Here is a 27,182-nt window from a genome sequence, read left to right on the forward strand (position 1 = left end):
TTTTTTTAATTTTTAGCGAGTAAATTGCGATACATTTCGTGTAAATCTATTTCACGTAAATTGCGTCTCATTGTTCTTGATGCGTCAAGTGACGTTTACTTTTGATTATATTCTATGTCGTGATAAATTGATACGCAGTTGACGCTACTTTGTTGAAAGTTTTGCATAAAATTCAACTTTTCGTTTTATTTCGGATATGGAGAATAATCCATATTCAAAAAATAAATAATGACATCACTTTGGTTGTAATATTAAAACGAAAAATGTACAAAACTGTATTTAGCGATATTTTATACAGAATATGGATTATTTAATTACCTAAGCTGTAAATCAAAATTATTTAAAACTTATAATCGCGCAGTCGTCAAGCTACCAATGTGACAACGAGACTAGTTTTTATAGTGTTTGAAAATTCGGGTGAAGGAAAGAATTTGTTGAGTAAAGAAAATTATATACGGATATTTAACTATTTTATTTTCAGACTAGTCATATATACAAAACAAAATGCAATATGACATAATTTCAGATGGTACTCAGACGTACTCGGTTTGATATTTATTTTATCTAATTTTATGAATCGGAAAGTACGGCAGTCATGAGAGGACGATCATAGACTCATAGTATAATGACTATTGCAACCTTTCAACCATGTTAAAATAACACTATGTCTATATGTATAACATCGGCCATAGATGACCGAATTTAGAATGGTTCTTCAGTCGTGATTGACGTAATGATAGGTTTAACAACACTATCTACAGAATTGAGTTAGGGGGTAGTTAAAGTTAAAAATGAGAAATATCCTCTAGTTCCCTTGCTAAATATCGGAAAAGGGAGAAGTACTTAAACCGCCAGACAGATTGCGAATCTTCAAATTTGGGTGATATTGCCCAGAAAAAATTATGAAATTACATCGGAAACCTTGTTCTATTATCTGTACTTTTTAACAGCTTCGTAGCGTAGTAGTAGCGGTGACTATATGACACTGTATGATATCACCCGAGAGAATTTGTAACCTACATTAGATTTCAGCGTTTTTTAAATATCTATCTATAAATTTATTTTTATTTATAAGCTTAACCTATATATCGAAAGGACGCGCGTTGGACTGCGCACAGCAACTGTCGTTTCCTGCGTTACCTCATAGGAATAAGACGTCGCTATCCCAGAGTCGCGTGTATATGTAGCCTATAGAACATACTTAGATGGAGTTTGCCGCAATCGGTAACAGAAGTTCTAACTTTGTTAGTTAAGACAAGTTAATTAATAGTAAGCTGCATTTGATGACGTATATAGTTTGAAAAGATTACCCGATTGTGCCCCAATAATATCGTTGGCTTGAAGATTGTGTTTTTCTACATGGGAATATTGTTTATTCGTCTTTTTAAACAGAATTCTGAGCGCCTTCGGTTTTCTTTCTTATCGTAGAAAATATGGTGTTATAAAAATATGTCGTTCATTATACGCAGTTGAAAGTTGAAGTCAGTAGAGTTATTCATATGAATAGTCTAAAATTAAATAGGACGTTCAATTCATATTTGTGATTTCAGACTGTTGAAAATATTTTAAATATCATTTTTTTTTATGTAATTGAAGGATTCACGATGTTGTATTTTAGTGTTATTATTTTGCATTGGCTGGCGTAGAGAACTCCGTAATCATTTCGTGGCTTACTGGCAGCTTAGTATTAGTTGTATTCAATTTGTGGAATATTTATCTTGCAGGGATATAACTAAAAGAATAATTGGAACATAGAAGATTTCAAAATGTCCCGCAACGTGTCTTCATTCGCTTCAGACAAAGATGAATACAAGACACTAAATAATGATTCTCATCCTGGAGAAAAGCCAACTAAATTTTCTGGCCATGTTTGGGATCAAGAATATTGGACACAATGCGAAGTTGTTTTGTCTATATTAACATTGTTTTCTATATATGCGTTCATATGCATCTTGAGATACACAACTATGAAAAAATCAAGCCCAACAAGAGATACAAGTGGAAAACAAGGTCGAAGGTTATACATTATGCTTGTTCTTGCATCCGGATTCACAGTACTGCGATTGGTCAGTGATCACGTGGTTGCATTCACGTCTTCATTTGACGATTTGTACTGCTTCACAACGATTGCTGCCAGCACAGTAATGTACGCTCTCGCGTTGTCTTTTGTTTATATATTTTTGTGGATGAGGCAAAGTATATTTTATGCAAATCCTGTCTTGTCTAAAGTATTAAACAAATGGGTGACGTTTTTCAGCTGGTCAACATTGGTTGTGATGCTAGTTTGTGGTGCAATTATGCTCGTTCTTTACAATTTACCAGCCGTGAACGGATGGGTATACCAAGTAACGGAGGAAGGCTGCAAGGGCATTTTAGTCGAAGATGACGAAATTATTGCGGCCGTGGCGACGGCACTCACCGTATATTTCCAAATATCACTCTTGGCACTGTTCCTCTATCCTCTTCTCAGCCGTAAGACCCAAAAGTACCGTTCTGCTGGTTCGCAAAATAATGATGCTACAAAAGGAAACGGATCGGTGAGTAACACCGATGACAACCTTACTGATGGAGATGCTTCATCTTCTGTTCGTAGCGGAAAATTTAAAGTTCCAGCAACAAAAAAGAAGAACATGGATAGTCTACCACTGAGTGAAAACGAAAGTGTAATTGACGGACGGGTCGCTGATAGTGGGAATTTCTCCAAGTCTTCTTCACACGGTGATGTAAGCGCTCCGGAGAGCACGCCGAAAGAAACAACATCCAAAGAATTGAGTAAAGTAGAAATTGTTTCAGAAAAGGCGACAGAACGGACCAAATTGTCGGAAAAGCAAAAAAGACCGAGTATGATGTTTACGCCGCGGTTTTTAAAAGGAAATTTTTTCTACCGTAGAAATCAGACTAGAAACGACACAGCCGTACCCCAAAGTCCGACGGCAAAACGATCACGAGCAAAAACCTTGTCAACAGCTTCAACTGAAAACGAAAGCGAGAGAACTGCAAGCGTAGGATCTCGAAGCAAAAGAGAGACCAAGAAAAGGCATAGGCGGACAAAGTAAGTACTAATAACATCTTAATCTTTTGTTGCAATCCTATGGGCTTTGGGCCTTCCCAGGCACCTCCACCCAATTGTTTGATTTAAAAAAAAACATGGGGTCGGTGATCCAACACAGTCGTCATGGCTTCGTTATTTTTTGCATAAAGCCGCGATAACCATTACATTATGTATTTATTTGCTTCAAACGCGTTGAACAAATCTACAAAGAAGTGACACATAACTCAAGGCGACGCATTCTCAATCAAAATATTTCTGAATCAACTGGTGCTTTGAAACGTAGAAATATGCATTTCGTAATAAATACAACAATAAATGCAATAACGTTTTATTGTAATCCTCTAGCGCTACAAGTGGAATATTCCAGGCCAATAAAAAGCATTAAATATGGCTTGGACGAGACTGATAATTTTGATATAAAAATCAGTGTCGTTTTACAAAAGTTAGTTTTAACCTGCTGGCTTTCATCTCACACTCGATCAAATATATAGTGGGAAAATTAATCGAAAAACTTCATTTTACAGGCGAACACAACAAGGCCGGCGCATGATGGCGTATCTGAGAAAGTCATTCTACATAATGATGATTTGCGTCGTTACTGACATCGCATGCACTGTGGTACAAGCAAGAGTCGACGTTCCTGAATTAGTCTATCTAGTTATTTATGATCTTAATATCATCATTAATCTTGTCTCGATCGTGATGTCATTTAGAGACTGGGATTTGATATTGTTTCCAATGTGCGCAAGGTAAGCAACATTTCTCGGTGTATAGGATTATCAGGGTCGTTATAACGCCACAATACTTGTTGCCATTCGGGGGTTTAGATTAATTCCATATAAATACACTGATAGTATAAATAAGTTATGTTCAAAAGAGCAGTGGTGAGAATAAGGTTCAGCTATTTTATTTTCAAATTAAAAGCACAATATAGAAAGCAGTTTTGTTTGCAAATTTTTAGTGCTTAGACAAATTAAATTTTCTTTATTTCACGGTTCAATACGATTTTTATTAATAATTTTTATTAGGATTGAAATGCCCTTTTAATCAGTTACTAAATTAATTATATTGGTTGTTCAATAAAGTGACTCTTGAGAGCTTTACTCATTTTATTAAATTGCAAACCAGTCTAGTCATTGTCTCATCAGGCCGTGTCTGATGTCTAACCTCGTTATTAAATCCAACCAGTTCATCATTGGAAATATAATTGATTTTTAAAGAATAATTAATACGAATGCCTGTTAATGTTTATCTCGTGACACCACGTGCTGCACGAAATAGCAATTGTTGTGTCTGTGGGCTTGCCCAATAAAATAATTTACTGCCGTCGTATATCGCGTTATTTCAGTCCTAATTTAATTTTCCACATGGTGGACATTTCCGAACAAATTAATAAATAAATATGAATATAAGAGTAGACTTACAAAGAAAAAGAATGTTCCACACGATCAAAGCAATATTTACATATTACACAATTTGTCTATCAAGAATATTACCACATGTTAGAAAATAATAATGCATTGAAATAAGATGATGAAATAAATATTGTGAAGTGCCCTCCGCATAGTACTTACAGACTTTTTTGTACTAGTCTACTCATATTTCACACATAGATATTTAATCAAATGCATTTTGTTTTAGATCATCATCGAAAAGACACAGTAGCAGTGTAATGGGTTCTACAAGGGCTAACGTTGATCCTGCTGCTTCTAAACGAAGACTTGAAGCTTTACGATCCGTGAATTCAAAAACCTGTTCTTCACCTGCATTGAATTCTCCGAGATTACCGCCAAAATTGGACAATTCGCTTTCTTATGATGCGACCGAACCGAAATCGCAAGATGTCGCTAGTGGGAAACAAAATTACCTGGATCTGAATGGCAAAACATGAATATAGTGTTCATGTTAACACTTTTGCGCAATTGCAGCGCAGACAAACACAATACGAGAAAACTCAGGGCGGAATGTCCTGTTCCTTGCAGTTCTCATGCATGTTATTGTACATGTGCTTTAAAATGGAGCAATCATCACCAGTTTCTTCACGTGCCTTCCTATAAACGTTTTCAAGCTTACTCCAATTCGTCAACGATTATTTAAACAATTCCTCTTTAGGGGTCAAATTCTTTTATATTAATTACTGTTTTGTCGTTGGGTATGAATCTTTTTATATTAATCAATGTTTTGTCGTCATAAAACCACCGTATAATTCAATGAGTACAATATAATAATTAATTAAGTTGAATTTAAACAAATTACCTTTTAATTATCTCTGTAATCAATACTCGTATTCTCCGAGAGTTCACCAGCAAATTGTGCTACAGGTTGAAAAATATATTATCACGCAATAAATTATACAACTACTCGGTGGTAATTATGGAAGAAATTTCTTTTCCCATAGCGAAAATATACCTGTTATTGATTCAGTGAATATGATATAATTGCATGCTGTTAAAAAAATAATGTATTTCAATTCGTAGTATTATTTTTACAATACAATGTAATTAATGTGTTTAAATATATCTTTTCTTATTATTTCGTAATAAAATATTTTGATTCAAAAATAAATTCGTGTGATAAAAGTTGTGAAAGTGTCTCGGAAACAACCTTACTATTCTTCTATCGGTTTTGATCCGTGTAGTGAAATTTGTTTATTGTAGGTTTATTTAATACAGAGCTTGAAGCACGGATGTCCAATTCAAATTTATTATTCGAATATTGCGAACTTCGATTATCGTGTTTCGTGTCCAAAAAAGATATTAGACTAGTCTTTTATCATGTAGGATCTGTATAAATGACGTAAATCGCCCACAAGAATGAATATCTTGAATAGTTCATTGTTTAAGTTGACACGATTGCAACACAATTATTACGCATCGCAATATGACATGGTAGTCAGAGAATGGTTAGAACTTAGAAGAGATACCTTACTGTTGAAAAAATAAAAATTTTGATAAATATCAAAGTAATTCAGAGTATTAAAACATTAAAAATCAACTATTGGAATGATATTGTTAAAATAGCATAGTAACATATTTAAAAAGATGTCCAAATTTTTAATACCTGCTCACAACAAATTTCTGAGATTTCAATCAAAATAATACTAAATTCAAGTAAAATATATCAACTGTTGAACAGCATGAATAAATTACAAATTGATGCAATTCAGAATTTTGGACAAGGATTACTTTAGACCAGGCATGACTCGGTTGCACCATTGAGGCAATCAAATCTGCTTTATTAAGAAGTACATTATTTCTCAGTCAGAAGTTTAAATAACAATACCCGACCATGTGTGGGCGATATATGTAAAGAAAGGCTTTATTGGTACGTTACAAGTTTTTTAAAACTGGTCTATTGTGACGAATATTACGTGGAGATGAGTTGACACCTCCTGACATACTTGTCGTTTGTTGCAATAACAGAGGAATAAAAATAGAGATGTTGGAATATTCTGTTTTATTCTACCTGTTCACTGGGAGTAATAATACAGGTACAGTGCGCAGTACAGCGTTCCAATTTACAAGATTATCAACGATGAATGTGGACAATACAAGCAGCTATTCCCCGAAAGAACCGTATTTGGAAAGATACTGGCTGTTTTGTGAGTCAATCTTGGTTCTGTTGGCACTTTCAGTGCTGTATTTGACTGCATGCTTGATTCTACACGTGCTGAAGAGAAAAACCCAAAGTCGAACAATTTGGCAAAAAAAGTGGTTAGAATGGCTTCCTTTAGTCAGCTCCACATTATTTTTTTTACGAATATGCAGTGACCACGTTTCAGCGTTCTATGGGTGGCGAGATGACGACTCTTGCTGGGCCACTGTCACAGTCAGTACGGTATTATTCGCTCTGTCTCTTTATGCAGTTTACATATTTCTTTGGGTGAGACAGAGCATATTTTATGCCGATTCTGTCATAAAGGAAATTATAAATCCATTTGTTACATACGTGAGCTGGTTCACACTCGGGTTCATGTTATTATCAGGACTCGCGTTAAGCATTTTGTACAATTTACCGCAAGCTACACAATGGGTTTATCGAGCCACGGCTGATGGATGCAAAGAAGTTTCCGTTGATTCGCCTGAAATTATACCAGGAGTAGTAGCTGCAACAACAATAACATTTCAAGTAACTCTTCTGGTTTTGTTTGTTTATCCATTGATCAGTAAAGAGACCGCACGATTTCGATCTACCAACAATGGAGAACATCATCAGCCATCTTCAACTCTCAGCCGATCAGACGAACACAAGCAAAACGAAGAAGCAGAGAATGATACTGTCTTTCATCCGTCACCAGAATCTCCGGCCCATCAACCGCAATCCCATCTCGTCGGAAAAGGAAATCCAATTTCTCGTCTTGTTACATCGGAGAAATCACGTTTTGTTTTTACTCAAAAAGGAATTAAATATTCTGTTGATACAGATTCAGAAAGTGGGACTGAATTAGTTAAAGATGATGGTGATAGTGTTTGGAGTGGTAAAAGTCCAACAATTAAACGAGGAGGCGCAATGCCGCTGAATTTAAACAGAGTAGCCCAGAGGAGAACAGTAATTGATCGCGTAAAGTCAATAAAACCCGGAAGTATTTTTTTCAGACCCAAATCGAGTTCTTTGTCCTCAGAAAATATGAAGAGTCCTGCCGCGAGTGACACCGAGTCGCGATATTCAGGACGCGGCGCAACTTTGAAAAGAAAAGCAAAAAAGTAAATTCAATTAGGCCCGCGACCTTCAACATTTTGGCATGCATAATTGTTGAGTAAAAGCATTTCCATAATTTTCCTGGGTCTGTATGCTATATGTTCATGCTATGTGTGTTAATTAATCTATACATATTAATGATTTCAGGATTCCATTACATTTGAACCCACATACATTTAAACCCATGACAATTGCACCTGCATACTATTGCACCTATGGAATTTTTTTTTGTTTATATTTGAACTCATACTCACCATAATCCATGGGTTTTATCACCCGCATATAGATTGAACCCGCGGATATACACATGGGTTCAAATGTACGTTCACATGATTTCAGTATTTGATAAGGTTTCCATGGGTCCTCTGTTTAATGAACATATCATATAATTATTAAATATATTTAGTTGCGATATAACATGCTATTATAAGAAAATGGGAAACAGATATGGTTATCATAGAAATATTGCCTCGTTTTGAATACTCAATATATGAGACTGTATCGATTTGCATTTTTCTTGGGTTACAAATTTCCTAATTAATTCGGTTTTAATTCCTATGATGAATATATGATCATGCAGTGTCTTTATTTACAGAGAGAACGCGCGCGGGAGAAGGCTTGTGGCCATGATGAAGAAATATGCAATGCTTATGTCTGTGTGTGTAATCACAGATCTCGTATCAGCTGTTATTCAAATAATATTCGTTCTACCTGAGCTGGTTTATCTCGTGCTTTTCGACGTGAATCTTCTGGTTAATCTAATATGTGTCATCATGACGTTTCAAGAATGGCAGAAAATTCTATTTCCTTGTGCAATAATCGAGTAAGTGTAGCTAATTCGTCTATCTTTTATTGAAGTATATAATGGGGATGCGTAAGCATATCGGACGTGGGCACGGATTGGTCTGTCGCGTTAGTCATAATTGACTGTTTGAAGGACGCATTTGCTTGATGCAGTCAGGTAGCCAGTCAAAGAATACTTTGAAAACTAGAAATACTGTACATAAACATGTCGCGAAGTCGTCTTGCTTTAATACGAATGAACGAAATAGAATAATCATACTTATCCTATGCTGTTTTTAAATCTTCTATAAAAAAATATGTGTGTCAATATTTCACTATCAGATCAAACGCACTGAATCGAAAAAATGCTTACAAGTCAAAAGAAAAACCAACTTCGCTGAAAAAAGGAAAAAAACAAGATCGACGAGTTGAAGCCCTCCGTCAAGAAGAAAGAAGACCGGAATCCCGTCGTGGCACATCAAGACGTTCAAGTGGGAGTGGATACGATTCTGCTGATTCAACTTCTAGTCATATACAGTCACACATATACAGACATGCAGTCGAAGTCGAAACAAAGCCTTTAATGGCAACTTCTAGCGTTTAATGAAGTTGCGAATACACCACTGTTATGAGCTACATTGCGCGACGAACGAACATGCACCGAGCGTCCATACACGTGGATTTATTCTGAACCTCGAAATTTCATCCACAGTATTTACATTTAGCAAAAAAAATCCAATGAACTGCGTTTTTGTACTGCATGAAATAACTCTTGAAAATCATCTGGCGATTCTCGCGCATAAAACGATGAAAACTTCTGTTTTAAGAATATCTTAAATTTTTTTGGGATTTTCATATATATTATTCATCAAATCGAATGCACATTTAAAGAATCTCCATTTTATGCTTGTACTATACTGGTGACACATTCAGTTCAATCTTTACTAAACTATGTCGTAGTCCATACCACTTGTGATGGAGGCATGAGTCTAATAGTATTATTCGCATATTTTCGCTCCGAATGAGGCAATGTAGAATTGGTGATACGATTCCAAAATGATATCTCTAACATTTGACAACAATATACTTATGCCAATCCTCGCAGATATTTGCAATTGGAAGTGTTTAATTAAATCCGACTACAGACGCGATATTTAAGCTACAATTATGCTATCGTAGTTGGTTACAAAAAACCTAACTAAGATAAATCAACCATCTAGAAATTTGCAATTTAGTAAAAACCTTTTTTTTTGTAATTTTTGGCTTTTGATAGCAGATTTCTGCAATAATAAATGACTGAAGATCCATACACCCACTTCATTGACTAATTTTTCGCAAAATATAATTTTTACTTTGCCGAATGTAGTGTGATATTTCATGTCAAGTGTACTATTTATTTTTAATGTAATGTAGTTGTCAATGTTTTCATCTTGAGAAAGGGAGCATAAAGGGCAAGCGCCAGATGATGCGTAATATTTTTACGGAAATTATTGGTCTATTGTTCTCGTGACATCATTCGATAAATTGACTTCGTTTATGACGCACATCGTTCCTCTTGCATGCATTAACATGAGTCATGAAGTGCGTAACGTGATCTCTCTGCATAAGACAATGAATTTTACCAGCGTTTAGGATTGGTATATTATAATTGAAGATGAATTTCGAAATTTTACGAATAGCTTCTCTTTTCGTATCGAAATTACCAACAGGTTTTTCCTCTTTTCAGAAAACTATGCCAAATTTCTAGATCTAAATCTAAAACAAGATCGAGCTCGTTGATTATCACGCCATTCAAAAAACGTGTTCGCACGAATACCACGAATCCCATCGCATCTGTAGCGTCCATCATGCAGGTCGAAGGTTCTGCTGTCGACTGAGTCTTGTCTTTCATCGCATTAGAACAGCGGTTCTTTTTTAAGCACGACCGAAATTTGAAATTTCTGAATACTCGCGACCCAATCCTTAACGCCACAAAACTGTATTTTTAATGTCAGTACTTTTTGAATCAAATACAGACAATGATTTATTAAAAACTGTCCATTAACTCAGTGTGATTGGTGAAACTGAACTTCCCTTTCCAATATATCTTCAATACACGGCTATATTTTATTGAGGCAATGCGCAAGTTGTCACTACAATCGCGGCTATTGCGTGCCTTAGTTTTAATAACCATCAGTGCCAAAAATCCTTGCTCGCATATATACGTCGTCACGAATGGTAGCGAAAAGTTATTGCGTCATTTCTAATTATTGGCTTCGTTTCCGATTTACTATACCGCTGTCCAGCGCAAACATGCCATCCTAGCTAGGCCTTCGGTTTCTCTGGAAACTTTTCACTCATCCCATGTGCACACAGTGCTTCGTTCGCAGTAAATGGGGCTTTAAGCTGGAGCCACATCTTCTTCAAATCTTGAATCAGCTGATGTTAGCAAGCGAGCTTTTTTGTCTATTAGGATTCACATTACCAAAGAAGACATCCATTTTCGGTTATTTTGCTCCAGTAAGATGACATTCCGCGAATCCGCGGGGTCAACTCAACAACAAGCAACCTGCATGGTTACCGATCTGCAATTACACCAGGGCTACTCAACTATTTTTACTGAAGATCCCCATACAAAACCTTTAAAATTATTTGGGTCCGGTCTTTCCAGAAATTATATTTCGACATCTTTGAACTCCCCCTCCACGGCTGGCTAATGATTATTAGCTAATCAAGATTGTTTAATATGGTGTTATAATTATTTTCATATATATTCAAAACTACAAAAGTCACTTTATAAAAGAAAACTTCAAAAATGGTCCAAAAAGATCCAAAATAAAAAATTAGGTGCGGTCCGAGTCAAATACTGAAAAGGTCCGGATTCGGACCGCGATCAGCCATTAACACGTGACTAGTATATGAATTGTGATGTAACAATGGGCTCAAAAGAGTTTTTTTTTTCCCTGAATGGCATTTTATATTTCATAGTTTTTAAACACCAAAGTTAGGAAAATAAATTAATATTGAACTAGCTGAAAAATTTGACGACCTTCTCTTGGATCGCCCTTGCATTGGCGACCTTGGCGCGACCAATACTTCAAGGGCCGCGAAACCAGGCCGTTTATCTTTCAGTTTCGTAGCGCACATAAGGGAACTACTTTATAAAAATAATTTTAATGTTCCTTAGAAATTCAGTAACAAATAATACCTTGTTCCCATTTCCAAAAGTTGTACATTTTACCAAAAAGGCGCTTTTACTGCAAAAATATGTGCCACCCTCTGTTCTATATTCTCTGCTTTTCTGGCAACATTGGCCAATGAACGCATACTTCTGGATGACGTAACAATGACTTTGATTGAACAGCTGTTTGCGGGAAGATGAATCTCAGTTATTACTACTCGATCTTGCGTTGAGTTGGGTAGTCTTTCCACCGTCTTTTTTAGTTATTATTGGTTGAGTTACGCTAAGACGAAGAGTTATGCGAAATGAATATTTCCCGTAACTTGAAGTGATAAGTTCATACTTGAGTGTGCATGTACGGGGTAATTGCACTAAAATACATATTTCCCGTACCTTAGAGCAATTTCCCGACATCCCCTCTTTTTGTAACATTTTCCCGCTTTTTAGTAAAATTTCCCGTTTCCCGCATACATGTACTAAAAAGCGGGAAACGGGGGGAACGACGGGAAATTGCCTATTCCAAATTGACGGAAAATATGCATGTTATAGTATTCGTGGGGGAAATTGCACTTGAAATCGTGGGCAACGAGAAACTTGAGCCTGTTTGTATGAGAAATTAAACTAAAAAGCGGAAGCAACGGAAAACATGCACTTGGGTGTGTGTACGGGAAATTGAATTAAAAAGCGGAAAAGACGGGAAATTTCATCAAAAAGCGGGAAATACGGAAAATTTAACTAAAATACGGAAACTAGTGGGAAAATCTCGAAAAACAGGAAATATGTATTCAGGGATTTTAAGAGAAAAAGTAACAATGTTAAGGATTTTCCTGGGCAGAATGGAACAATGTAATCAACTGCCAGAACCCCACTGGATGCCTCATCAAATTTTGGTAATTTGCTCAGTTGCATCAAATTAATACGCAAAGAGCTTCGATTGGAAGTTGATTACTTCCCGCAATCTTGCAATATAGGTTTGTAAATATGCTCTTGCTTTAGTCCATTGCAACCTGTGTCGCAGGTTGGCATTGTCAGTGGGCCCCGTTTTTTCATAGGACATTCAGTTGGCCAATTCTTGCTATCAAGCATATTTTTTATGATATACAGCATGACTTTGCTACACGCAAGGCTTATGAGGTAAAGTTACTTTAATCGTTATTTTGCATTTGCTTTACGTTACTATCCTTAGCCCTATCCAGCTTGGTAACCGCGCAATACTATTGCGTATGCTAAGGCCCGCAATGTCTCTGAACCATGGCCTAACCGTCAAATCGACTTTCAAAAAACGTAGAAATATACTGTTCCCGGATTGTTGCACATGTCGGTAATATTAAAAATCATATTTCAGAATAATCTTGTATAATAGGTGAAAGAATCATGGAATTGCAATGAATTATAACCGATTTGGCAAAGAACGATGTTCATTTTGAATCTTTACCTACATAGCTCAATATTTGTGCCGGGTAATAATCTAATAAAATCCAAAAACACAGCAATCTTGTGCTTCAGAGCTTACACGACATATAAGTCACGGAAGTAGGTTATAATGTTAGAAAAAAGATATTAGACTGGTATTTTACCGTGTGGGATCTGAATAAGTGACGTAAATCGCCCACAAGAATGAATATCTTGAATAGTTTATTGTTTAAGTTGACGCGATTGCAACACAATTATTACGCATCACAATATGACATGCCAGTCAGAGAATGAATGGTTAGTTAAAGAGATACCTTACTGCTACAAAAGTAAATTTAAATAATAATCAAAGTAATTCAGTGTAATAAAACATTACAAATCAACCATTGAAATGATATATATTGTTAAAATAGTATAGTAACATATTTAAATAGATGTTCAAATCGTTAATACCTGCTCACAACAAATTTCTGAGATTTCAATCAAAATACCACTAAATACAAGTAATATATATAAACTGTTGTACAGCATAAATAAATTACAAATCGATGCAATTCAGAATTTTGGACAAGTAATTCGTTAGGCCAGGCATGACTCGGTTGCGTCATTGAGTCAATCAAATTTGCTCCAAGAAGAATATTATTTTTCAGTCGGAAGTGTAAAAAACATTATCCAAACCATGTATGGGCGACATCTATATAGGCTTTATTGATACGCTGCAAGTTTTTAAAAACTGATCTATTGTGACGAATATTACGTAGAGATGAGTTCCCCTCTCTTGACATATTTGTCGTTTGTTGCAATAACAGAAGCATAAAATGAAGATGTTGAACAATTTTGTTTCATTCTATATTCAGTGGAAGTAAAAGAACGGGCATAGCATACGACGCAGTATTTAGTTCCAATTTACAAGATTATCAACGATGAATGTGGACAATACAAGTAGCTTTTCACCAAAAGAACCGTATTTAGAAAGATACTGGCTATTTTGCGAGTCAATCTTGGTTGTATTGACACTTTCAGTGCTGTATTTGACTGCATGCTTGATTCTACATGTGCTAAACGAGAGAAAAACTCAAACTCGAGGCCAAAAAATTTGGCAAAAAAAGTGGTTAGCATGGCTTCCCATAGTCAGCTCCATAATATTCTTTTTACGAATATGCAGTGACCATATTTCAGCGTTCTATGGGTGGCGAGATGATGACTCTTGCTGGGTCACTGTCACAGTCAGTACAGTATTATTCGCTCTGTCTCTTTACGCAGTTTATATATTTCTATGGGTAAGACAGAGCATATTTTATGCCGATCCTCTCATAAAGGAAATTATAAAGCCATTCGTTGCATACGTAAGCTGGTTCACACTCGGATTCATGTTGATATCTGGATCCGCATTGAGCATTTTGTACAATGTACCACAAGCTACGCAATGGGTTTACCGAGCCACGGCTGACGGATGTAAAGAAGTTTCAGTGGATTCGCCGGAAATTATACCAGGAGTAGTAGCTGCTACAACAATAACATTTCAAGTAACTCTTCTGGCTTTGTTTGTTTACCCATTGATCAGTAGACAGACCGCACGATTTCGAGCTAGTGACAATAAAGGACATTTTCAGCCATCCAATTCTCTTAGTCGATCAGACGAACACAAGCAAAACGAAGAAGAAGAAAAAGATATTGTCTTTCATGCGTCACCAGGATCTCTTGTCCATCGACCGCAGTCCGCTTCCGTCATGAAGGAAAAACCAATTTCTCCTCTTGTTACGTCCGAGAATTCACGTTTCATGTTTACTCAAAGCGAAATCAAAAATTATGTTGATACAGATCCAGAAAGTGGGACTGAATTAGTTAATAAAGATTGTGATAGTGTTTGGAGTGGCAAAAGTCCAACAATCAAAAGAGGAGGCACAATGTCGCTGAATTTAAACAGAGTAGCCAAGAGGAGAACAGTACTTGATCGCGTGAAGTCAGTAAAACCCGGAAGTATTTTTTTCAGACCCAAATCGAATTCTTTGTCTTCAGAAAATATGGAGAGTCCTGCCGCGAGTGACACCGAGTCGCGATATTCAGGACGCGGCGCAACTTTGAAAAGAAAAGCAAAAAAGTAAATTCAAATGAACATATCATATACATAATAAATATATTTAGTTGCGATATAACATGCTATTATACGAAAATGGAATACAGATATGGTTACCTTAGAAATATTGCCTCGTTTTGAATACTCAATATATATATTAGACTGTATCGATTTGCATTTTCCTTGGGTTACAAATTTTCTAATTAATTCGGTTTTAATCCCGATGATGAATCTATGATCATGCAATGTCTTTATTTACAGAGAAAACGCGCGCGGGAGAAGGCTTGTGGCCATGATGAAGAAATATGCAATGCTCATGTCTGTGTGTGTAATCACAGATCTCGTATCAGCTGTTATTCAAATAATATTCGTTCTACCTGAGCTGGTTTATCTCGTGCTTTTCGACGTGAATCTTCTGGTTAATCTAATATGTGTCATCATGACGTTTCAAGAATGGCAGAAAATTCTATTTCCTTGTGCAATAATCGAGTAAGTGTAGCTAATTCGTCTATTTTTTATTGAAGTATAGAACGGGGATACGTAAGCATATCAGACTTGCCCATAGATTGGTCTGTCACGTTAGTCATAATTGACTGTTTGAGTGATGCATTTGCTTGATGCAGTCAGGTAGCCAGTTAAAGACTACTTTGACAACAAGAATACTGTTCATAAACATGCCGTGAAGTCGTCTCGCTTTAATACAAACGAACGAAATGGTATTATACTAAATCTAATGCTGTTTTTAAATCTTCGTTTTAAGAATATATATATATATGTCAATATTCAATTATCAGATCAAACGCACTGAATCAAAAAAATACCTACAAGTTAAAAAGAAAACCAACTCCACTGAAAAGAAGAAGAACACGAGACCGAGTTGAAGCCCTTCGTCAAGAAGGAAGAAGACTGGAGTCCCGCCGTAGCTCATCAAGACGTTCAAGTGGGAGTGGATACGATTCTGCTGATTCAACTGGTAGTCATACTCACATATACAAGCATGCAGTCGAAACAAAGCCTTTAATGACAACTTCTAGAGTTTGATGGAGTTGTGCCTACATACACGTGGATTTATTCCGAACCTTGTAATTGCATTCACAACATTTATATTTAACACAATAAATCCAATGACCTGCGTTTTTGTACTGCATGAAATGATTCTTGAAATTCATTTGTCGATTCTCGCGCAAAAAATCCCGATAAAAGCTCTTTTTTTTTTGAATATCCTCAATTACTTATTTTTATTTACTTATTTTTTTATTGACTTATTACCAATTTTCATATATATTATTCAATAAATCGAATGCACATTTGAAGAATCTCCACTTTATGCTCGTACTACTGACAAGCTATTCTATACTAGTGACACCACTCAGTACGATTTGTTTCTAAACTAAACGATGTCATATTCCATCCAACATTGTTAATATATATACAGTAGAAAAATAGGATTTATGCGTATGATACAAGAATGAGTTTTATATGATATTCCCATATTTTCGCCCCGAACGAGGCAATGTACAAGTAAGGGAGTGATTGTATACGATTCCGACTTGATATCTCTTACATTTGACGACAATATATTTATGCCGATTCTCGCAGATATTTGCAATTGAAAATTCTTAATTAAATCCGACTTTAGAGGCGATATTCAAGGTACAGTTATGCTATTGTAGTTGGTTACAAGAAAAACATTAGCCATAACTAAGAATATTCAACATTCTAGAAATTTGCAATTAAGTAGAACCCTGTTTTTTTGTTTTTAATTCTTGGCTTTTGATGGCAGATTTCTGCAATGATAAAATGACGGAAGATCCATACACCCACTTCATTGACTAATTTTTCGAAAAATATAATTTTTTCTTTACCGAATGTAGTGTAATATTCAATGTTAAGTGAACTATTAACTTTCAACGTAATGCAGTTGTGAATGTTTTTTTTTCTGGGAAAGGGAGCATAAAGGGCGAGCGCCGGATGATGCGTGATATTTTTACGGAAATCAATTATCTATTGTTCTCGTGACATCATTCGATAAGTTGACTCCGTGAATGACGCACATCATTCCTCTTGTATGCATTAACATGAGTCATAAAATGCGTAACGTGATATCTCTGCATTAGGCAATGAATTTTACCAGCATTAGGATTTTTGAATTCGGTGCTGATATATTATAGTTGTAGGCCATGATAAGATTCAAAATTTTACGGATAGTTTCTCTTTACGTAAGTGATTCAAGAGTCTTGCTGCACACTAGTACAAATATATTTCTGTAAAGTTTCGTCTGACCAAGGTGAGACTCCTTCAGACATACATAGTTGAACTATGTATGTCTGACCTGGGTCAGACGAAACGTTACAGAAATATATTTGTGTTAGTGTGCAACAGGACTCTTGAATCACTTAGGTTAGTTATCTTCACTCTTGCTACAGCATCATTGCATTATATGCTTTCGAAATCACCGACACAAAAGCATAGAAGGGAGATAAGTAGTTAGTAACGCAGAAACCAAATCATTATCTTCTCTTTATGCATCAACGAACACCCCTAATCCCATCGCATCTGTAGCGCTAATCATGCAGGTTGAAGGTTCTGCTGTAACTGAGTATTTCTGCCGCCCGAATTAGTCTTGTCCTCTCCCTCATTCGATAGTGAATTGGGATTTAGTTACGGCGAAATGTTGAGCTTTCATCTCAGCGCTTAATTCTAACAGTCTTCCTTTCTATAATAAATTCTATATATTCCTCGGGGCGCGCTTCCTACATCAGCTATAGATGACTTGCACGGGTCACGTGACTTTGTTTACTGGACGGCAAAAAAAAACAAAAACGTCCAGCTGGCTCCTGTCAGTTGCAAGTCGGATTATACGTTTCCGTACGTTTTTATTTGGCTGTTGAAAATGGTTATTTCGCATTGTTCCGTTGGCTGTACGTATAGTATAGACCAGTGGTCGGCAACCTTTTTCAAATGACGGACCGGTAAAGCCTGACCAAAATCTTGGCGGACCACCTATATACAAACGAACTAAGTCTATGCAATACATTAAACGCATTATGAAATTTATGTTGACAATATACTAAAAACGACGGTGATGCTATTTAACGCGATATCTGTATTTGTTTGATGGCCATCAACTGTTCCCATATTCGAGATATGGTCGACATTTATTTATATTATTTCGTTTTTGTAGTTATCAATATTAAAAACCAGGCCTCATATTAAAAAGATTTCGGGAAAGTTAACAATGCCTGTATCATTTTGTTGGGGAGATCTTATTCGGACTGATGAGAGGCATTCTTATACGGGCGTAGAGATAACAATTGACCCAGCATTATTGCGACATACTGACATGGCAATTGTTTATGAAGTCAGATATGCTGCTTCATAGTGTTGTGCAGTGGTCGGCAAACTTCATGTACTTGCGGGTCAAATATACACATTTCTGGTAGCGCGCGGGCCGCAATATTTCTATTTCCGTCTTCAAACAATCGCTACATTGATTGAACTTCACTTATTATCAATGTGAAAGATGATGATTTTAAGGTAACTTGTCGTCCAAATGATGATCTGACAGGCGAGTACGAAATTTAGTCTAAGTGTAATTAATTTTAGATAAAGCTGCTCAAGGCCATATATTCTTCCGACCGTGCACATTACACCTTTTTCACTAGCGCACAGATGAGCTGTGGCGCAGTCCCGGGTCTCGGGGTCGAATTTTCGACGACTCGTTCTGTAACCAGTTTAACATCAAAACCCTTAACAACTGCGATGCTGACTGGGCATATTGAGCAAACCGGTTTTGAAATGCGCAAGGAAGAAAAATATTTTTCCGTCCAAGCACTTTGGAATGCTCGTCGCTCCGTTTCCCAAACATTTTCAATTTTTAAAAAGTCAAAATTAACTCGAACGATATACATCCAACGCTACTTATTACAAAACAAGCACCGTACATCAGCACTTGTTACCACATGAATCCGTGTAGAGACAATAATAAATTTAGAATCATATTTGGTTTTATGTATTAAATGTCGGGTCGTTCGAGGGCCGCAACAAGTCCGCAGTTTTGCCGAACCCCGGTGTTGTGTTTGTTTGGTTTACTGTTGTGTTGAGTGCTGTTTTTAGTCGTTGGGTTCGTGGTTAGATTTTAGAGTTTTTTTTACGGCCTTTTCCGTTTTTGTGTCACCTCTCTGCGGACCGGCAGTAACCATTCCGCGGACCGGCGATTGGCCGCGGCCCGGTGGTTGCCGACCACTGGTATATACAACGAAATGAGATCTTCAGTTATATTCCACTCCACTGTTTTCAAAAGATCCGGAACGTCGCGCAGTGTGGATATCATCTATTGGCAGGACTGCTTAGTGTCGAGTCCAGAAGTCATCTCGCTTGTGTTTCACTGTTTGCGGACTGTATTTCGTTGATGGTGAGTAATAATGTGCTGTTATCAATTTCTTTAAATATTCATAAGCTCCCTCATTTCAACGGAAAGCAGATGACAAACTAGAGGACTTGCACGGGTCACATGACTTTGTTTACTGGACGGCAAAAAAAACAAAAACGTCTAGCTGGCTCCTGTCAGTCGCAAGTCGGATTATACGTTTCCGTTTTGTTTGGCTGTTGAAAATGGTAATTTCGTATTGTACCGTTGGCTTGCAACTGACAGGAGCCAGCTGGACGTTTTTGTTTTTTTGCTGTCCAGTAAACAAAGTCACGTGACCCGTGCAAGTCCTCTATACCAGGGGTTCTCAAACTTTTGGTGTTGCGGAGCCCTTGAAAAGGTTGACTAATATTCACGGAGCCCCAAAAGAAATGTTAAAATTGTTACTTTCCGATTAATATTCCTGAGTAATTAAAAGTACTTTACTTAATTTAAATGCTAAACCTTTTTTAATAGGGTTAATACAAGTCATAAATAAATCTTAATTTCAAAGATAAATTATATACTCTTACTAAAGCTGTATATTTGACACTTGACAAACATATTAGGGGTCGAATAAACTAGGGGTCGAATCTTTTCCCTTTCGACATTTTCGGAAGGCCGCTAATAACGTGCGCTATTGCATTTTGTTACAATCACCAATAGTTTTCGTCAGCATGGCGTGTTTTTAAACATCTTTACGCCGGTGTTTATTCTCCCTAAATTAAAAATTTTCTCCGGCATATACATGTATTGTTCCACAATGACGACGATAATTGCTTTTTTGTTCTCGTGGGGAATTATGAGTTCAATGTGAAAAACATGTTACCATAATAGTAATCGGCGACGAAGTGCTAAAATTAATATTTAATAATAAAGAGGTAAATCCGCAACCCAAATTTCTTGATTGAAAAACGGCATTCTAAAATATTAAAACTAAAAATGAAAGATCACACTATAAGTTTGGTTTTAGCAGACTCACGTCAGATTAAAAACGCTTTTATAGGCATTGTAAATCACAAAATTTGGTGTTAGGTTAGGTTTTCTTTGGTTATTCATCGTATAGTAACTGTGAAATCGAAACACAGTCAATTGTGTGCGCGATTTACCTTTTTTTATTCTGAAACTACCGACGGAGCCGCATGCATTAAAATAAATTTCAATCGTTCGTATTTTGCCCAGATATTGTGATTTTTTAAACGGCGATATCTTGCTTAATAATAATCTTGAGTGCAAAAGAACAAATCAAGTTTGACAAATTCCAATATCGCAAAAATACGACTCCAATTTATTTATATATAGTTGGCAGTTTATCACGTATTTTATGTTATTTTAGAGTAGTATTCTTTCATTTCAGTAATCCTAATAGTAATCTCGAATGAAACGTGAGTAACTATGAGTACAATTGAATTATTACGACAAGACACTTTAAATGCTCGCATCGGCCATGCATTGAATATTTTACGCAACAGAAATCTTGTTATCCGTTTTTTATAATCGCAAAGAATGTTGCGCGGAAATTTCCGATTCAAATCCCCACCTCTTAAGAATCCTGGCTGCGCTCCAGCTTATAAATAACGTCATTTTTTAATTCCGCCTCTTTGCCATATTTCGAGGCTATATTGTTGTCAAATTTTATCAAAGCTGTTATTGCTTCTTTGAACAGTTACGAAATTAGCCAAGTCATTATTTTGAAAAGTAATCGAATATCTCGCGGAGCCCTGGGCTCCGTACCAATGACATTAAACAACATGATGCGCAACTCCGGCATTTTTGTCCGAAGATCGTATTCGATAGCACGCTCCAATGCACATACTTGACGAGACGAAAACGAGCGGATGTGTGCTGCTTTCAAGGCGTAGCACGAATGGTGTTCGTGCCTGCTTTGACAGTTGTTGTCGATGTTAATGATATTTTTGAAAGTTGGGGTAAAAAGAAATCGGTAAAAGGTAAGGTGAATACTATTGTTGTATATCACACCCGGGCATCGCACTGTTAAGTACATGTGGGAAAGCCAGCCTTTGTCAAATACTACGAAGTTATTAATTCAGTACGGTACGTAGTTGCCCATTTGCCGAAATTACATATTTACTTACCCCTTATGGTTTCAAATAGTTCATGCACCTCCAGTTAGATTTTTTTAATCAGTGAGGATATATACTCATTGTTGATTGCTGCTCATTGTAACATACTATTACGCATTCACTTTTATTTGCGTATTGAATCAAAGTGTTAACAAGTTCACCTAACATTTCACTCATACCGGTCTATATTGTATAGTCTGATTTCTCAAGTATTTGGAGCCACGAATGCTTGTAATTTTCTGACTAAACTCTTTTATTAGTTGGTTTATATACCAAATTCAGTAAAATATTTTTTAAATAAAACATGAGATATTGGATTTATTAGCTTTTCCATTCTGAATCATATAGACTGCTTTATTTATTCTTAACGAAAATTAATAAATCTCCTCTCTTTCTTCAGATGTGAAAGTTGTGGACAAACCTGTCTAAGCATTGTGAGACTCTTGCAGCACAAGAGGCAATAGCAGAAATAGTAAGTATATCAATCAAGAAATTAAGCCGACATAAAGCAAAACTTTCAACTATTCGTCTAATCTCAATTTCCTATTATTTATTCACAGGACAACTATAACAGACGGGGAGATATCAGAAGTCTGGCGACATATCAGTGACAGTGTGATTCCAAGAAATATAATGCAATTGAAAATTGCAATAGAAAAACAACCTATGGAGGCATGCAAAGACATTTGACCCTCCGGTAGAGTTGTGTATGGCCCCCACATCCTGCAGTGCTTGAGGAAAATAACTAAAAATTCCAAAGCGTAAGATTGCATAAGCGGTCTTATTTGTAAAAAGGCACAAAACACGCCAGACATACTTAAAACAGCTTTGGAAATGAGGATTACGGGTACCTCACTGAACCTGTGTTATATTTGGTTCATCAACTTTTGGTAGTACTATAGAAGAAATTCCGGAAGGGGTATAATCATCATTCATGATAAAATACTATCATATATTTTTTGAACAACTTCAATCTAGACCAGGGATCTCAAACTCGCGGCCCCAGAGAACTTCCAGTGCGGCCCTCGAACGCTTAACAATAATTGTAATAGTATTTTGGAAGTTTTTTTTTATCTAAATGTAATAGATTTTTCAAACCTTCTAAAGTGAAATTGATTATTCACACAGGAAACAATTTACTGAAAGTAGTTTTGGAATATTAATTTTTTTTGTCCACATTTTGACCCAATTAAGAATACACATCAAGCTAGCAAAAGAATACTTGAATAAAACACTTGAGTAATTAAATTAAACGCAAAGTACATGAAGAATGTGACATTTTTGAAGAAAATGGGAGTTGTAACATTTCTGCTCTTCACAAAATTCTGAAGCACATTGTTTAATTTGTCATATTTCCATCAATACAATCAAAAAACACAATAAGCTCAGCAGTCTATATGACAAATTCGAAGACCAACTTCGAACAGAAAATTTCCATGTGTTTGTATATTAATATAATTATACAACGACTTAGTTACTAAAAATCAATATCAATAATAATTCAAGCAATCCTATGCCACGCAATGTAGTGCGAAATGTCTTGTCGAAAAAATCTGTCATTTGTTTTTTTACCGATCTATACATGAAATGATAAAAGTAACTTTTTTGCATTACTGGAATTAATTAAACATTCGTAAAGATCCAGATAAACCCATGATCATGTGGCCTCGTTAGTTAGATTTGGTACTATAAAATCATTTCAGACTGGCCTTAGTATGCTGGTGACACAAAAAAGATGCCAAACGCCAGGACAAATGTAATTATTAAAACATTGAGTTTATACTGTAGTATTTTTGTTAATTTTAGGTTCATATATTTAGATTAAGTTATTTTTAGTGTATGTATTATTCTTTCCTTATTCAAAGCTTGTTCAAAAATGATTTTGATGGTTGTACATAGAATTTTACGATTTTTTATAATAAATACTGTAACTTGCAAATGTTGCAATAATAGTGGAATGCAAATATTAATATGTAATTGCATTTGAAATTGAAGAAAATAATAAAACCTAATCCAACTGTTTAGTTGCATCACAATATATGTCACAAACTAAAACTATCTTAAAAATATCTTTTGAGTATACATTATCAAAAACTGTTTGCGGCTCTTTTTACAATTTTCAAAATGCAATGCGGCTCTCGAAAACCCATGAGTTTGACACCACTGATCTATTCTAGACGATTCAAGCATTGCTTTGGGAAATTATATCACTTCAATTAAATTGAAATAATCTCGCTATATTAAATACAAAATCGTTGCTATCATAAAGGTAAACCAATTCAGCCACTCGAAATATATTGGCCTTCACAAAGCAATGGAGGCAAAATTGAGAGTTCATGAGCTATGAACATTTGTTCTTTTCTTTGTCTTGAACTTTCCATACTCCACAGCCCCTATTAATTTTAATTACCATGTGATGGTCATACATATCTTTAACTTGTATTTTCTATCATGATGTATTATCTCAATGTGCCAAACTATTAATTAGTGTGCATATTTTGCTTCCAGATGACATAAATGTATTGTCATGTTTATTACCTCAGCTTGGAGTATTGACAAGAAAAAGGTGCCAGTAAATTAGGTAAAAAAATTTTCAACTCATTGTTATAATCAGAATTCACAATCAATAGGAATTATAAACAGCCAACAATCAGTGAGAATTATATGCGAAATCCCTCAGAATAAATTTGTCTAAAATCGGAGGAAGGCAAAAAATATAGGTAGTTTCCATCCACACAAGCATTTCAAGAAGACTTGCTCGAGCCAAACTAAATGAGCATCGTCAGGTGATCGGTAAGGCTGCAAGTTGAATTCAGCCCTGCAACCTCCTGCATAGAAGATAATATTAATTAGTGGGCTATGAGCTAAATTCCTAAATTTAAACAAACCTATCTACGATGCATTATGTACCAGCAATGTTACCTACGATTAACTGAATATGTAATATGTCTAATAAATTCACCTACAAAAGCAAGTTCGATAGGTGCAAACTTTGTGTTATGGAATTGTATCGCAGCACAGATTTGTATGACACCCTCTTTAAATAAAATTTCAATGATTAAGCGCAAACATTAAAATTACTAACTTTGAACTTTGTCATTATCTGCAAAATGTTCCACACAAATCTTTCCGCTATCGCGTTTGTAATCTTCTCTGATAAAAAAAAAGTCTATGATGTCCAGAATTGCTCTTTACAGCTTGCCTGTTATTCCAGCTTTCCAAGTAAGCAAAACTTCTTAGATATAGAGATTATTTTGTTTCGTTACAGGCGCAAAAAGGCAGGTACTACACGTAAAAAAGACGCCGAGTAGCAAAAGCGAGCGGAAAACGGACGCGAAAGGCGACGAGAAATATGTGCATTGGAGCGTATCATGAAATACAATGTTTTGCCTGTAGTCTTATGGAGTGACGTCAGAGTTGCCTATCATGTTGTTTAATGTCATTGTCCGTACGGAGCACTTTGAGAACCGATGCTCTATACCAGTGATTTTCAACCTTTTTTGTACCGCGGAACACTTTTTTTAATTTAAAATTGTGGCGGAACACCAAACGAGATTTTTGAAAATAAACTATATTATGCAATTAACTGACGTCGATCATTTCGGCATGAAAATAAAATAGCGAAATCAATAATATATAAAGTATGTTAACTTCAGCTGGAAAAGACGTGACACACCCCGATTCAGAGCTACAAGAGCTAAAGTACGATACAAATAAATGTTTTTGCAAGTTTGCCTATGAATACTATGATTACGGTAGCTAGAAACAGAAATAGTATTTTAATGTGATATTTAGGTCTGTTTCGATGAGTTTCAAATATTTTATTCTGTAATTGAGGAGAGACAAACACGCAGCTCTTTCTCAACAGCTCTCAATTTCTCGCGTTTTTCTTTATACGCAACAGGAGTCCAGAAAGAAGGTCGGAGGTCGATTTGGAAATTAATAGAAACATTGAAAATTGGCAGCAAAGCGATTTTTACTGTTTAATTTCGTCATAATCGATACTTTTTTTGCCCCTTGAACGTTTTCATATTACCGCCTTTGTTCTTGTGCGCAACAGCGCAAGTATTAATTCTTGCCGATCGGCGGAGATCGAAGTTTTATATTTTTGTATAACTATATGCGTTCACATCGGCGACAGATGTTAAGGACATTAAGGAGCGCTTTTAAATTCCAATTTTATTCTGATTTTTATCTTTTGCGCTGGCTTGGATCTAACTTATCGCCGTTTGCAAATTAAACGTCCCAGTTTTAAGCGAATAATATTATCATTAGCGCACACATTTATTAAGACGATAATTGAGTTTCTTATGCTCCATACTGGTGTCAGTGTTATTTCCGGAATAAATCAATTAGATACTGTAATTAGATAAATCTGTGATTACGTGAATCCTGAATGTTGATTTAAAAGCTGAAATAAAGGCATTTCTACGTGGTCATTAGGCGAGATGACGATGAAGAGCACTTCTTTAACGATATCTTACATGCGCGACCTGATGCCAAAAAAATTGTAAACAATTTTTTGCCCAAGTGCTTTTGTGCTGATTAGACGCTGATTAGAATTAATCACCTCGAGTTTTAACGTTTTTTTTTCCAACAAAACAATACCGCGACCATTATCATAGCTAAAATCGTTACCTACAAATTCACAATTTTATTTACGGAATTTGCAAATTCAACACTTCACTTGACGATTTTGATGATGCCACGCCCTAATTATTACAGCAAGAAAAGCTTCAAAATGCAACGAATGTAATCAACTCCGATGATGACTCCATTCATGGTCGAGTATAATGTTCATATTTTTGAAACATTATTTGGTCAAAAATGGAATGGATCACTAAAAAAACGCCGAGATAAAGTCCATTAAAAGGGAATATGGCCTGTCATTTCTTATCTGGTCACAAGTCTTTTATACCGACTTTCCAAAACTCTGTCTCGCCGTTTTCAAATCGACGCTATTTATATTATTCAAATGACGTCATAAAACCTCGAAAAAGCAATTTTTCGCAGAACACCTGGAGGTCTCTCGCGGAACACCGGTTGAAAATCACTGCTCTATACTCTATAGCAGGGGCAAAGTGACTATAAACCAAAGTGACTATAACACAAGTGAGGACATGCATTGGTAACGTTATAAGCGCGTGTGTGACTTCACACTCGCCATTTTGGGTCCAGAGTTCTATCGCTGTGTGATCCTAACTAAATGATTTAAACTTGCGATCGTTAAATATTTGATTAAAAAAAAGATGCTCAACAATTCGGACCAAACTTTCGCAGCAGCAAAACGAATGAACATTCTTTTGAAAAATTAATTTTCCGCAGATATTTCTCAGATAACTCGGCTCGGCGGTACGGTCAGCATATACGAAGTTAAGGTTAAAGCGTAAATGGTTAAAGTCATCCAATTAAACTCGATAAATCAACACCCAATAAGACATAAATATTAAACAAAGAGATACACATTTTATTATAAAAATTCCTGATGTAAGTATCGCTAATTACAC

General features: G+C 35.9%; 2 protein-coding genes and 1 long non-coding RNA gene across 3 annotated transcripts; all 3 read left to right on the top strand.

Moving 5' to 3' along the window:
• Nucleotides 1-1,728: 1,728 nt before the first annotated feature.
• LOC120346375 (uncharacterized) lies at nucleotides 1,729-10,513 on the top strand. The gene is made up of 6 exons (XM_039416090.2): nucleotides 1,729-3,052; nucleotides 3,577-3,801; nucleotides 4,694-4,941; nucleotides 6,429-7,755; nucleotides 8,346-8,573; nucleotides 8,876-10,513. Exons 1-6 carry the CDS (start codon nucleotides 1,767-1,769, stop codon nucleotides 9,135-9,137), a joined length of 3,576 nt encoding a protein of 1,191 aa, XP_039272024.2. The 5' UTR covers nucleotides 1,729-1,766; the 3' UTR covers nucleotides 9,138-10,513.
• Nucleotides 10,514-13,678: 3,165 nt separating this feature from the next.
• Nucleotides 13,679-17,108, top strand: LOC120345966 (uncharacterized). The gene is made up of 3 exons (XM_039415588.2): nucleotides 13,679-15,207; nucleotides 15,445-15,672; nucleotides 15,978-17,108. The coding sequence occupies exons 1-3, from the start codon at nucleotides 14,030-14,032 to the stop codon at nucleotides 16,222-16,224; spliced, it is 1,653 nt and encodes a 550-aa protein (XP_039271522.2). The 5' UTR covers nucleotides 13,679-14,029; the 3' UTR covers nucleotides 16,225-17,108.
• Nucleotides 17,109-21,339: 4,231 nt separating this feature from the next.
• Nucleotides 21,340-22,375, top strand: LOC144425780 (uncharacterized). Its single transcript, XR_013477653.1, has 3 exons — nucleotides 21,340-21,540; nucleotides 22,076-22,147; nucleotides 22,236-22,375. It is a non-coding gene; the product is annotated as an uncharacterized LOC144425780 (long non-coding RNA).
• The last annotated feature ends 4,807 nt before the right edge of the window (nucleotides 22,376-27,182 follow it).

The sequence above is a fragment of the Styela clava genome, chromosome 8 (genome assembly GCF_964204865.1).
Source record: "Styela clava chromosome 8, kaStyClav1.hap1.2, whole genome shotgun sequence".
Lineage (NCBI taxonomy): Eukaryota > Metazoa > Chordata > Ascidiacea > Stolidobranchia > Styelidae > Styela > Styela clava.